At 34.1% G+C, this 15014-nt stretch overlaps 1 protein-coding gene across 1 annotated transcript in view; it reads right to left on the reverse strand.

Annotated features, from left to right (window-relative positions):
• Positions 1 to 15014, reverse strand: part of LOC123840951 (disintegrin and metalloproteinase domain-containing protein 32-like) — a 193785-nt gene that overhangs the window by 15788 nt on the left and 162983 nt on the right. The window contains exons 18-20 of the mRNA XM_064585520.1: positions 11179 to 11278; positions 10426 to 10585; positions 2347 to 2379 (exon numbers count right to left, since the gene is read on the reverse strand). Of these exons, the coding sequence (XP_064441590.1) occupies positions 2347 to 2379; positions 10426 to 10585; positions 11179 to 11278 (293 nt within the window). The remainder of the gene's footprint in view (positions 1 to 2346; positions 2380 to 10425; positions 10586 to 11178; positions 11279 to 15014) is intronic.

The following is a 15014-nucleotide window of genomic DNA, read 5'->3' on the forward strand; positions in this document are numbered from 1 at the left end:
CTAGACCAATCTACACATTCAAAGCAATCCCCATCAAAATACCATCCACTTTTTTCAAAGAAATGGAGCAAATAATCCTAAAATTTGTATGGAACCAGAAAAGACCCCACATAGCCAGAGAAATGTTGAAAAAGAAAAGCAAAGCTGGCGGCATCACAATTCCGGACTTCAAGCTCTATTACAAAGCTGTCATCATCAAGACAGTATGGTACTGGCACAAAAACAGACACATAGATCACTGGAACAGAATAGAGAGCCCAGAAATGGACCCTCAACTCTATGGTCAACTCATCTTTGACAAAGCAGGAAAGAATGTCCAATGGAACAAAGACAGTCTCTTCAACAAATGGTGTTGGGAAAATTGGACAGCCACATGCAGAACAATCAAACTGGACCATTTCCTTGCACCACACACAAAAATAGACTCCAAATGGTTGAAAGACCTCAGTGTGAGACAGGAGTCCATCAACATCCTAAAGGAGAACACAGACAGCAACCTCTTCGACCTGAGCCGCAGCAACTTCTTCCTAGAAACATCGCCAAAGGCAAGGGAAGCAAGGGCAAAAATGAAGTATTGGGACTTCATCAAGATAAAAAGCTTTTGCAAAGCAAAGGAAACAGTCAACAAAACCAAAAGACAACTGACAGAGTGGGAGAAGATATTTGCAAATGATATATCAGATAAAGGGCTAGTATCCAAAATCTATAAAGTACTTATGAAACTCAACACCCAAAGAACAAATGATCCAATCAAGAAATGGGCAGAAGACATGAACAGACATTTTTCCAAAGAAGACATCCAAATGGCCAACAGACACATGAAAAAGTGCTCAACATCGCTCAGCAACAGGGAAATCCAAATCAAAACCTCAATGAGATACCACCTCACACCAGTCAGAATGGCTAAAATTAACAAGTCAGGAAAGGACAGATGTTGGTGGGGATGTGGAGAAAGGGGAACCCTCCTACACTGTTGGTGGGAACGCAAGCTGTGCAGCCATTCTGGAAAACAGTATGGAGTTTCCTCAAAAAGTTGAAAGTAGAGCTACCATATGTCCCAGCAATTGCACTACTGGATATTTACCCCAAAAATACAAATGTAGGGATCCGAAGGGGTATGTGCACCCCGATGTTTATAGCAGCAGTGTCCACAATAGCCAAACTGTGGAAAGAGCCAAGATGTTCATCGACAGATGAATATGTAAAGAAGAGGTTGTATATATATAATGGAATATTATGCAGCCATCAAAAGGAATGAAATCTTGCCATTTGAAACGACGTGGATGGAACTGGAGGTTGTTATGCTGAGCGAAATAAGCCACTCAGAGAAAGAGATGTATCATATGACCTCACTGATATGAGGGATTCTTAATCTCAGGAAACAAACTGGGGTTGCTGGAGGGGGGGTGGGAGGGATGGGGTGACTGGGTGATAGACATTGGGGGAGGGTATGTGCTATGGTGAGTGCTGTGAATTGTGCAAGACTGTTGAATCATAGATCTGTACCTCTGAAACAAATAATACAATATATTATAAGAAAAAAAAAAAAGAAGATAGCAGAAGGGGAAGAACGAAAGGGGCAAAATAAGAGGGGGAGACGAACCATGAGAGACGATGGACTCTGAAAAACAAACTGAGGGTTCTAGAGGGGGGGTGTGGGAGGATGGGTTAGCCTGGTGATGGGTATTAAAGAGGGCACATTCTGCATGGATCACTGGGTGTTATACACAAACAGTGAATCATGGAACACTACATCAAAAATTAATGATGTAATGTATGGTGATTAACATAACAATAAAAAAAATTTTAAAAAGAAAGTAAACGATTTGAAAAGTTATATTACATAAATCTAACAAATAGAATGTTCATATAGCAATTATAAAACAGTGAGGACTGAATTTATGGTTAAGAAACCCTAATGGGGACATAATACTAATAGCACAGTTAAGTCAATATAATTAGCTCTTCCCAATCCATAATTATTATAGATTTTACCTGAGCTTTGTCGCATACAATCTGTGAAATGTTAGGTACTTGCTTGTTTATTTACCCAAGCAATACATGAATATAACCCAAGTTGGGCCTTTTCTAGGCACCATATAGCCTTTTTCTTTACTAATTATATACACCCTATTTCTTATTAGAGTTGGCTATTTTTGTCCTTGTTTCCTCAGAGTAGACTTCTAATAAACATTTATTAAGTGAAGCTAAATTACTATATATTTGTAGACTGGTTTTCAGTGCATTACTTTACCAATTGCATCTGTTCAAGTGATATCTAAAAATTGTGAATTATTCATTCTTAATATACAACATGTGTTTTAAGATACCTTCTAATTTACTTACCTGCTAGCAAATGTGTGAGTGCTGCCTTCTGAGCTAGATATTTAAAAAAATGAAAAATAGTGTCTCATGTTAGTCCTAAGAAAGTCTTACCAACTGCATGAATAAAAATTCAGGTCATTTTATAAGCAGTATTGCCTCTTTACAAGACTAGTTACCAATAAAGAAAATAATGTTCAAGGTCACTGAACAAAGATGGAAATAAATAATATTCTTATTTACCCGTATACCTCATCCACAAAGAGTGCAAATTTCAAATCCCACAGTGAGGAGATTATCAAAAAGGCACAGATTTGCTTTTTCCTTATCTCTTCTGAACATAGAATACAGATTTGACCCTGAGTCCCTGATTCTGACATTCATGCCCCAAATTTTAACTTTTATTCATTGATTTTGAAAACAATGTTATATTTTGTGAATTTAAAAAACCCATACTGGCTTCTAGGCAATTTGGCAGAGTGGGCAGGCGGGGCAATTTCCCCTTTACATTCCTCATAACATGGAGGAGTGCTGAAAACAATAACAAAACATTGACTACATAACTGAGGTTAACAATAAGACTTCTCCTGGTGCTAGTAAAAATGAAGAAACTGAGAGTTGAAACAGTAAACAGGAGCTAAAACTGAAAAACTGCAGGGGCACCTAAACCAGTAATAACACATTTCAGGCTAGAGATTTAATAGCTCTTCCTTGGGAGTTGAGGTTCCAGGCCTTTGCATGTGGGGAAACTGTGAGTTCCTTAATTAAACCTGGGAGCCATGAAGAGCCATACCACCCATGAAACACAGATAATAAAAATTCTGGCTTGTGGCCTTTGGAATGCAACAGGGAAATGAGGATATGTAGATGGGGGGCAGGGAAAGGCATCACTGAGAGAAGTAGGAATCCCAAGCCTCCAAAAAGTGTAATTTTAGGACTCCAGTTCACATCCCTACAATTTCTTGAACACTGTGCATAGCAATTGTTTTAAATATTTTTGACTGATAAAAGAAGCAAAAGTGAAACAATCCACATGTATTTATCTTCACACAAAACATGCAGAATTCTCATGAGAAAATAATAAACACTGAAGATAAAAGAATCTATGATTACAAACCACTAAGAATTAATGTCAACATCCACAGCAAAACAGTGAATTCACACACCAAAAAACACAAGTGATTAAAAAAAGTTTATATAAGAATATTTTAAATCTCCATAGAGATCTTTGCAAGAACAGAATCCACAAATCTTAAACAGGACAGTGATGGCAGAAGAACTGGTGAAATGAAAGAAAAATCTAACACAATGTGAGATGTAGATAAATATGAATGCAGTTACAAACCATAAAGGCATACTTCCAATTTTGACCAAAATGGAGTAACAGACTCAATTTACCCTCCTGCCTAAAACAACTGAAAATTCAGACAAAATATATGAAACAGTGGTTTTCAGACATTGAATAGTAAGCAGCACAGGATAGTGACTTCTGATAGAGGGGAATAAAAAAGGTGAGATACCTATGATCGACCCTTCTTACTGCCTGGTGAGAATTTCTAAGCTATCGCACAGCCAGGGGGACCCAGGCAAAATCCAGAAATCTCCCTGAGTTGAGCTAATAGAACTGGGGGTCTAAGGAGGCCAAGGCAGCTAGAATTCACAGAGAAAATATACCAGAGAGGGAAAGAGCTGCACAGAGCTCCTGAGATCTGTGGAGGGTCCCTCTTGAGTCTTCTGCAAAGTACTGATCATTGAATGCAAGTGAGGAAACTACTTAGAAAAATTAAGCTGGAGAAAAATTATTTGAAATTGAGCAATCTTTTGTGCTCACATAGGGACAAGAATAGCTTGTGTTCCCGCCACCTGACATTTAAAATACCATGCTTTGGAGAACTGGGTAGAGTTACTCAAAAGGGTATCGCCTCAGTAGTGGTGACTATTCTGATCCCACTTAGCAAAGCATTAAAAACAATGGTGTTAGAACAATTGGATATTCTTATGCAGAAAACAAGCACTCTATCCATACCTTTTAACCTATACAAAACTTAATTCAAATTGGATATAGGTCTAAATGCAAAACCCGAAACTATAAAATTTTAGAAGAAAACATGGAAGAAAATTGGTATGAATTTTGGTTAGGCAAATATGTCCTAGATACAAAACTAAAATCATGATCTATAAAAGAAGAAATTCACACATTGGATTTCATAAAAATTTAAAATTTTTGCTCTTTGAAAGAATAAAAAGATAAGCCTTAGACTATTCCTCGTCTACATATTTGCAAATCATACATAATAAGACATACCCAGGATATGTAAAGAACACTCAATATGCAGTAATAAGAAAACAACCCATTTTTAAAACAACCACAAGATCTGAATAACTCAGTAATAAAAAGACAAGCCAATTAAAAAATGGGGATTTTCAGCTGGAACTACCAACACAAAGGGAAAGAGGAATGGCACCAGCTATACATTCTTTAGGCCTTTTAAAAAACATGGAGTTGTTCCTTTAGCTACATACATGTTAATCTACAATTAAGATATTATAAACATAAAGGAAATGGGCACTGTTTAAAAAGGAATGTCCCACAAATGTTATCATGGCAAAACTGAGTCTACAATGTTATGCATCCTGCTAAAATTAAGGGCAAGATTCATGCCAAGAGAATTAAGGTACATAATGAGAATATGAAGCACTCTAAAACTCCAAAAACCGAGATAGTTTCCTAAAATGTGTGAAGGAAAATGATCAGAAAAAGAAGGAAGCCGGGGCACCTGGGTGGCTCAGTTGTTAAGCGTCTGCCTTCAGCTGGGGCCCTGATCCCAGGGTCTTGGGGTCGAGCCCTGCATCGGGATCCCTGCTCAGCGGGAAGCCTGCTTCTCGCTCTCCCACTCCCCCTGCTTGTGTTCCCTCTCTTGCTGTGTCTCTCTCTGTCAAATAAATAAATAAAATCTTAAAAAAAAAAAAAAAAAAAGAAAGAAAAAGGAAAAGAAGGAAGCCAAAAAGAAAGGTACTTGGGTTCAACTGAAGCACCAATCTGCTCCACCCAGAGAAGCACATTTTGTGAGATTCAACTGAAGGGAGCCTGACCTGCTGGAACCCATTTCCTATGAAATCATGGCATAATAGGTACAAAAATAAATGAGTAAAAGACCTCTTAACTATAAGTTAATTAATTACTTAATTTTAAAATGGGCAAAAGATTTGAACACACACTTCTCCAAAGAAGAGGTACAGATGACAAATAACCACATGAAACAATTAGCAATGTCATTAGTCATTAGATAAATGTGAATTAAAAACAATGAGATGCTACTACACACTATCAGAATTGCTAAAATTTTAAAAATAAATATATTACTATACCAAGTGTTGGCAAAAATGTCGAGGAACTAGAATTCTCACATACTAGTGACGGGAATATAAGATGGTACAACTGTTTTGAGAAACAGTTCAGTTCTTTCTTTAGAAGTCAAACATACCTACCATATTACCTTTCCATTCATTCTTAGGTATCAACCCAAGAAAAAGAAAGCACATATTCACAGAGACTTGCATATAAATGTTCATAGTGGCTTTATTTATAACAGCTAAAATCTGGAAACAACCCACACATCCATCGACAGATGAATGGAATGAATGGATAAACAAATTATGCTATGTTTGTACAACTGAATACCTATCAGCAATAAAAAAGTACAACTACTGATATACATAAGAGCATGGATGAATTGCAAAATAATTGTGATGAGTGAAATAAACCAGACAAAAATAAAGAGCACATATTGTATGCTTCTATTTATATAGAATTCTAGAAAATGCAAACTGAGCTGTAGTGACAAAGAAGATCAGCAGTACTGTGGGGATAAAGGAGATGGCAGAGAAAGGGGTAGGGATTACCAAGGAACACAAGGAAGATTTGGGGCATGACAGGTATCTTCATAATCTTGATTGTTGTGATGGTTCCATGAGCTTCATGAGTGTTACTTTTCAAATTATCAAAACATACCAGATTATGCACTTAAAGAATAGGCAATTTACTGTATGTCAACTGTACCTCAATAAAACTGTATTTTTAAATTGTTTTCCAAACATTATTTTAATCCTTTTTTATTTTTCTTTATCATGAGGAACCTTGTAGATATAATTGTTTACATATTAGCTATTGATCCTATGAAAATTATAGCTTTGATGGTGAAGGTCTTTTGAAACATGGCTCAGAAAAAATATTTTTCTTTAAGCCATTCCTCATTCTCCATAGAATAAAGGCCTTAGCTTGTATGTTATTTTAAAAAAAGGAACAAGCTATCACATAACAACATGGATGAATCTCAAATGCATTATCCTAATGGAAAGAAGGCAGACTCAAAAGACTATACACTGTATGCTTCCATTTATACAAAATTCTGGAATAGGCAAAACTACAGCAAAGACAGATCTGTCAGTGCCAGGAGCTGGAGGAGGGGTTAGAGGGAATTTGGGGGATAATGGGATTGTTCTTTATTTTATGGTGGTCATGGTATGTGTATGTATTTGTTAAACTCATAGAATTACACACACTAAAAATTTTACTATATGTAAATTGTAGCTCAGTTTTTAAAAACCTAATAGGATGAGCACTGGGTGTTATATGCAACTAATGAATCACTGAACACTATATCAAAACTAATGATGTACTTACTATATGTTGGCTAACTGAATTTAAATTAAAAAAAAAGCCTCATTCTAGTGTCAAAAGGAAAGAAGAAAAAGGAGGAGCAGGAGGAGGAAGAGGAGAAGGAAAGCAACCATCATTGTCACCACCACCATGGAAATGAGAAATGAAGACCATAAAATATAGGAATTGCAGAAAGATAAAAGAGATAGAATGGGTGTCAACCATTGAAGAGATAATGATTAGAATTTTCTAGAATTGAAGAAAAACTTCATAATTAAAGATTATGCTGAGTTCAGAGCCAGATAAATAAAAAAAAAAAAACTCATCAGAACAGGTAATAATTTAGTAACAAGACTGGACAACAGAATACTTGGAAAGCTAACTTAAAAAAGAAACAGTTTAAGCATAAAAGTAAAAATGAATTAATTATACTGGCAGCAGACATCTCATCACCAACAGTAAATGCCAGAATTCAATGGCATATCACAAAAAAACTTAGACATAACTGTTAAGGTAAAATGCTACACCCATACAAGAGTGAAAATGAAATAAAGCCCTTTTCAGGCATATAAATCAAACAGATTATTACACATGGACCATAACTGTAATAACTACTAAGACAGTGCTTCCTAAGAATAAAATTGAACCTAGAATGAAAAAAGCAGGATTCTAAAAAGAATGGTGATGATTGTGGTATCAAAAACCATGTGATTAAATTTCATAATACTACATACACACACATACTCAAAAATGATCACAAAAAAAGACTGCATGTAAATGCTGATGAATATGAATAAGGTCTGTAGTTTAATTATTAATATTGTACCAATACCAATTCCCTAGCTGTGAAAATGCACTGTTAGCGTAAGATGTTATCATTGGCAAAACCCAAATGAAAGGGATAAGGAAACTCTGCTATTTTTGCAACTTTTTATATTTCTTAAATTATTTCAAAATAAAAAGTTTAAAAGAAAGGAACACTAAACAAAGACCTAGGAAATATAATAGGTAATCCTAGTAAGTACTGACTAAATATAACAATAACAAAACAACACTAAATTATTTGGGGCCAAGGGAAAAGCCAAATTACAAACAAATAGATGAAGAGAGGCCAGTGTTATGAGATCCTGGTGTAATTCAGATGACCATATATAATGATTAAATTAGACACTGTATAACATTAACCATAAATACTAAAATTTAAAAAAATCATTTAAAAATAAAAACATAAAAATGTGCAAAGTAATAGAAGAGAAAAGAGAACAGAAAAAACACAAACAGATTTGAGGAAAAGGAAAGAAAACATGCAAAAAAAAAAAAGATGGTAAATAAGAAAAAAATGGCAATTTTCAATCTAAATATATGCCATCATTTACTAAGCATATATGCATAACAAAAACCACTATTGCATCTCATATAAAGGCTGTTTATAAGAAACCAATGAAAATCAAAGAAAGATTAAGAATAGGGGATGAAAAAAGATATACTAAGTAAATCTAAATTTCAAAGAGCAAGTTGATATAGCAATATAAAACAGTGAGAATAGATTTTAAGATAAAATTATTAATGATAAAAAGATAATATACCAAGAAATTATAACTAAATTGAACATTAATGCATTGTCATTGCCTCAGAATATATAAAGCAGAAGTTTCAAAAATCAGAGGGAAAGCCATGAAATACTGAAAAACTTTAGTTTGCTTCTCACAGAAAATAAATTAATGAGCAGATGGGGGAAATCCCAATACATATAAAAATGATTTGAAACAACATAATTAAAAAAAGTTTGTTTTTGAAACAAGAAAAACAAACATGTTACAGTAATTGAAGCATACCTACAAGCATAGATTTTTACAAAAATTGACTTCCTTTCTAATTCCAACATTTAAGAATAAATCATAGAAACAAGTCTCTCCCAATAAGGTAATAAAATTAGAAAATAATTTTTTTCAGCAATCAAAATAAATCATATAATTGGAAACTAAAGATTATAATTTATCCATAATTCAAACAAGAAATCATACTGGAAGTTTCTAATTTTTTGAACTGAATGTCAACTATATATTAAAAACTGGAGAGTATACATGAAATGATATTTAAAAGGGAAAGTTTTAGCTTTAAAAACATATGCTGGAAATAAGAAAGACTGAAAATTAATTTAAAAAAAAGCCCTATTAGACTCAAGAAAGCTAGAATTAAAACAGAGCAAGAGTAAAGAGAGCAGAAAGGAGGAAAAGAGCAAAATTTAAGGATAATAAACACTAAGGAAATATAGAGATCTCAACAAACCCCAAAGTTATATTTTTCAAATTACCAATAAAACCTCTGAGAAAACTTCTCATGAAAAAGGGAAAAAAGAAAACACATAAAAAAATTAGAATTAGAAAAGGAAATGTATCTATAAAGGTGTAAATATTTAAAATTATAATATAATTCCAAAATAAAATAAATAAAATATAATTCCAGATATGGCACACTGATACAGCCATATGTAGCAAAAATATGTAATACATATCAACTTTCAGTGTAGAGGTTGTTCTCTGCAGAGAGGGAGATAATACTAGAAAGGGAATGCAGCTGTAAATGCAAGAACCAAGAAAAATATTAACATTTGTTTATTTCCACTAGAGGGCAAATGAGTATTCATCACCGTGTTCTCTTTATGTTTGAATTATTTTTTAAAAAAATTAAAATATGCTTGGAGTGCCTGGGCAGCTCAGTCAGTTAAGCATCTGACTCTCAGTTTGGCTCAGGTCGTGACCTCAGGGTCATGAGATCAAGCCCCATCAGGCTCCATGCTCAGTGTGGAGTCTGCTTCAGACTCTCTCTCCCTCTGCCCCTCGCCCCTGCGCACTCCTCTCTCTTTCTCTAAAATAAATAAATCTTAAAAAAAAAAAAGATTCTCTCTCTCCCTCTCCCTCTGCTCCTTCCCCCCACTTGTGCACACTCTCTCTCTAAAAAAAAAAAAAAAATTAAATATGCTAAAGTCTAAATTATAAATTTGCCTTCTGAATACTTTAGCCAGAGAATATTTTTAAAATCATTTCTTACATAAAGCAGCAACGAAAATTGAAATATTTCATCTGTGATAAGGCCTGGAAATCTGCATTTTTAACAAATATTTCTGGTGGTTCTCCTGTAGGTAACACAGATCACAATTTGAGAACCACTCAAGTATTTGAAAGCAATAGATAAGGATACATTTGAGTTCTTTCTCTCTCAATTTCCAAGGCAATGACTTTGGCAAATTATTTAAATTATACTCCCAAATTTTTGCATCTTTAAAATGGGGATATTCAAAACTATTTCACAAAATTAAATGAGATATTTATATAGTACTCAAAATCCCTGTAAAATGTATAGTGTGGCTCATGATACTGCCCTATATATGACCAGAGTCAAATGGTACTAAAGTTTAACTTCGGAACACAAATTCAATTTACTTGCTACTTAGGGATTCCTCTTCCTTGACAAACCACTTGGTCGAACTATGCCACGAAACAGCTATTATGGTTGCTATGATGATAACAGGTAAAGCAATGTAGAAACCTAGAAGCCATCGGTTCTTTTCAGCCTTCCTAAGAGTTCTTTCCATGGTTAAACCTAAAAATAGAAATACATTAAAAATCAGAGTAAAAAAATGAAGCCATCTACTTTTACTTTCAAGTTGCAGCAAACCAATTACAGCATTCTTAATTTTTGTTGTTATTCAAAGAACATGGAAAAATAATAATAGAATCATAATACTTAGAACTATCTCTACAACCTCTCATTCTAAAAGATTAGAAAACAAGTTCCAGAAAATTCCAACATATTCTACATTATACTTCAGCTATAGCAAAATCTCACTATAGCACTATTAAGTTGGACCCAAAAACTTCAATGATATATAATGGGGGATCATGTAATTGCAAGGTAATCCAACAAATTTACAGGATAGCCTAATGGAGAAAGTCAATGATATCAGTAAATAAAAATTTTAGAAGATACTCTCAGTTTCAATCATGATATTGAGAGTTAGTATTAGAAGAGCAAGATTAAGAAGACATACTTGGTTTTCATTTCTTGAAAAGAAGACTATTTACCTTTTAATTGCAAATATTGACTTCTAGGCAGCAAAAATCTACCTTTGTTTTTGTGAAGATAAGCAATTTGAGAATTTATTAACTGAATATGTAAAGATATTAGATACTTGCCCTGTTTCCCAGACAAACTAGAAACTTCTCTGCCACGTCTTTCGCAATATGGAGGCTGGTAGCCATCAAAACAATGGCACGTTTCATTGGAAGTGCATACCTAGGATCATTTTTAAAAAGTTAAATGATCATTTAAAACTATTTTATCATAAAAAATAAAACTATCAGATGGATCATCAAGCTTACTTTTGTATTTTCATTTAGTGTAATTTTATTTATTTACAGAAATAATCCTACAAATCAAATGTTTGGTTTCTAATGCACACACAAAAACGTACACACAGTTTGAAAAAAGCTATAGAGGCTCATAGAATTTACATCAAGAAAATTTAACACTTTCAAATATTCACCTGAAAACTTAGTTTGCCATTTCAGAAACATATCCTTAAATGCTCATGAAAATGAGACCCATCCAGTGGTATCCTGGAGCCAGCTAGTACCACCTCCAGAGCTGATTGTGCACATCTCTTCCTATCTCCAAGTTCAGTGACATTATGTGGTAGCTTGAAGTATTTGTACTTACAAATGAGCACTTTACCCTTCCCTACTGTCCTTCACCAGGATTGGATTGTATGTGTTTTTGTTTTGTTTGTTTTATTTTTTTAAAGATTTTATTTATTCATTCCTTCTATATTGATTACACTATAAGGAAGAATTTTCCCTTATCTCCATTTATTTCATTTATTTATTCATTTTTTTAATTATGGCTATCAGTAATATATTATTTATATGGTCAGATGATCTATGACAAGGATGCCAAGGCCACTCAATGGGAAGTCTTATCTGCAAATGAAAACTGGATATCCAATGCAAAAGAATGAAATTAGATCTTTATCTCACATTATGTATAAAAATTAACTCAAAATGAATTAAGGACCAAATGTAAGACCTAAGACTATAAAATTCCTAGAAGAAAACATAGAGAAAAAGCTTTATGACATTGGACTTCACAATCATTTCTTGGACTAAAAGCACGAGCAACAATAGTAAAAATGGACAAATGGATCTACAACAAACTTAAAAACTTTTGTGCATCAAAGGATATAATCAAGAGAGTGAAAAGGTAATCTATAGAACAGGAGAAAAGACTTGCAAATCATATATCTTATAAGACATTAATATCAAGAATATGAATAGAACTCATACAACTCAACAATAATAAAAAAAATCAGATAATCTACTTAAATGGGCAAAGGGCTTGAATAGAAATTTCTCCAAAGATGATGTACAAATGGCCAATAAGAATATAAATAGATGTTCATCATCAATAGTCATAAAAGAAATAAAAATGAAAATCACAGTGATACCACCCTACACCCATTAGGATGACTACTATAAAAAATAACTGAAAGCAGAGTCTCAAAATGAAAATTTGCATACCTATGACCCCAGAAGTATTAGTCACAAGAGCCAAGAGGTGTTAACAACCCAAATGTCCACTAACAGATGACTGCATTAACAAAATGTGGTACATACATATAAGGGAATATTATTCAATCTTAAAAAGGAAGTCAGTCCTATCACATGCTAAAACATAGATGACTGAAATGAACCATCAATAAAAGACAAATACTGTATTACCCCACTTATATGAGGTATCGAAAGTAGTCAAATTCATCAAAACAAAGTAGAATGGGGGTTTGCAGGGGCTTTTGGAATAGGGGAAAGGAAAGTTATTTAATGGGTATTGCCATTGTGTTTTATAAGAAACAAATATTTCATCATTCAGATGATTGAAATATATTTCTCACATGTATTTGGTCTTTGTCCACAGTTCCTGGTTTACAGCTCCCAAAACCCTTAGAATTTCCTGTGTTGAGAGAGAGAAAGGTGTCTTCTGTTATGTAAATGAAGTAAGTTTTGAAGGCATCTAAGGATGGGAGCTGGTTGCCAGGGGAATCCATGTGATTCCATGTGGCTATGTGGTTAGAGGGTTGGAACTTTCAGTCCCGCCCTCCCCCACCAAACTTCAGGGAGGTTGAATCAATTGTCAATGGCCAATGAATTAATCAGTTGTGCCTATGTGATGAAGCCTCCATAAAACCCAAAGACAGGGTTCAGAGAGCTTCTGGGTTGGTGAACATATAAAGATTTGAGGACAGTGTGCATAGAGAGGGCATGAAAGTTCGGCACCCTTTCCCTATACCTTGCCCTGTACATATCTTCCACCTGGCTGAACCTGAATTTTATCTTTTTATAATAAAAGAGTAATCTAGTAAGCAAAATGCTTCTCTAAGTTCTGTGAGCCACTCTAGCAAATTAATTTAATCCAAGGAGGGAATCCTGGGAACCTCTGGTTTATAGCCAGTTAGAAGTATAGGTAACAACCTGGGCTTGCAACTGATCTGAACCGAGTTGCCAAGGAGGAAGTCATGGAACTTCCAATCTATAGCCAACTGGTCAGAAGCACGGGTGATTGCATAGGATATCACCTAGGATAGCAACTGGCATATGTGGGGTGGGGGGGTTGGTGTACAGTCTTGTAAGCCTGGACCCTTAACCTATGGAATCTGATGTCATCTTTGGGTAGATAGAATTGAAGTGAATTCTGCTGGTGTCCAAGAATTGCTTTTTGGTATAGGAGGAACCCTAGCACTCACATTGGAAAATGGGTGCTCAGAATACCAAAAAGAGTATTAAGAGTTTCATATTTGCAAGATAAAAAAGTTCTGGAGATCTGTTTCACAACAATGTAAATATATGTAATACTACTGAACTGCACACTTAAAAATGTTAAGATGGCAAATTTTGTTTTTTACCACAGTAAAAATCATTCATAGCAGCTTTATTCAAAATAGCCAAAACTTGAAACTATGAAATTATCAACAGATAAATCAATAATTTAATATCCATAAAATTAGTTATTAAAAGCAATAGAAACAGTTTTGTCTAAGTATGTTACAAATGCCACAATACACTATTATTGTTTACTTGAAATAGTCAATTTATCTTTTTAAAAACATTTAAATGAAATACAGTATTTTATCCACAAATTTTTCATTCCAGCACTCTTCACTGCTTTGTTTAGATCCACATTTCCATCTGACATTATTTTCCTTCTACCTAAATATAGTTTAATATTTCCTTTAGTGCCTATCTTCTAGCAATAAATTCTCTCAGATGTTCATATCAAAGAGTCTTTTCTATCCTTAATTTTGAAAATATGTTTTAAAAAGATTTTACTTATTTATTTGACAGAGAGAGACAGCGAGAGAGGGAACACAAGCAGGGGGAGTGAGAGAGGGAGAAGCAGGCTTCCCACTGAGCAGGGAGCCCAATGTGGGGCTCGATCCCAGGACCCCGGGATCATGACCCGAGCTGAGGGCAGGCGCTTAATGACTGAGCCACCCAGGCACCCCTTAAAATATTTTTATTGGTTATAGAATGCTTAATTTACAGTTTTTCCCTCATATTTAAATAATGTAATTTAATTGTTTTCGGTATTACATATTTTCTGATAAAAAATCTGAAGTTATTCTTGTCATTGTTCCTCTGGACATAATGTGTCTTTCTTCTCTGAACACATTTAAAATATTCTCATTAATGTTGGTTTTCAGTAATTTGATTATAATGTGCCTTCACATGTGTATTTCTTTGTGTTTTTCTGGCTTAAGATTTATTGAATTTCTAGGAACTTTGAGTTTATGATTTTCACCAAATTTTGAAAATTATTAAATTTTTTCTAGCCTCCTCTCTCTCTTCTCCTTCTGCAAATCCAATTACAGATATACCAAACTATTTGATATCATCCCAGGAATTACTGGTTCATGTTTTTTTTCAATCTTTTTAAATCTTTTTCCTTCGGTTTGAGTAGTTTTTATTGGCTTATCTTTAAA

The sequence above is a fragment of the Mirounga angustirostris genome, unplaced genomic scaffold, assembly GCF_029215605.1.
Source record: "Mirounga angustirostris isolate CCGP_5_RB_7025 unplaced genomic scaffold, mMirAng1.0.hap1 SCAF_2, whole genome shotgun sequence".
Taxonomy (NCBI): Eukaryota; Metazoa; Chordata; class Mammalia; order Carnivora; family Phocidae; genus Mirounga; species Mirounga angustirostris.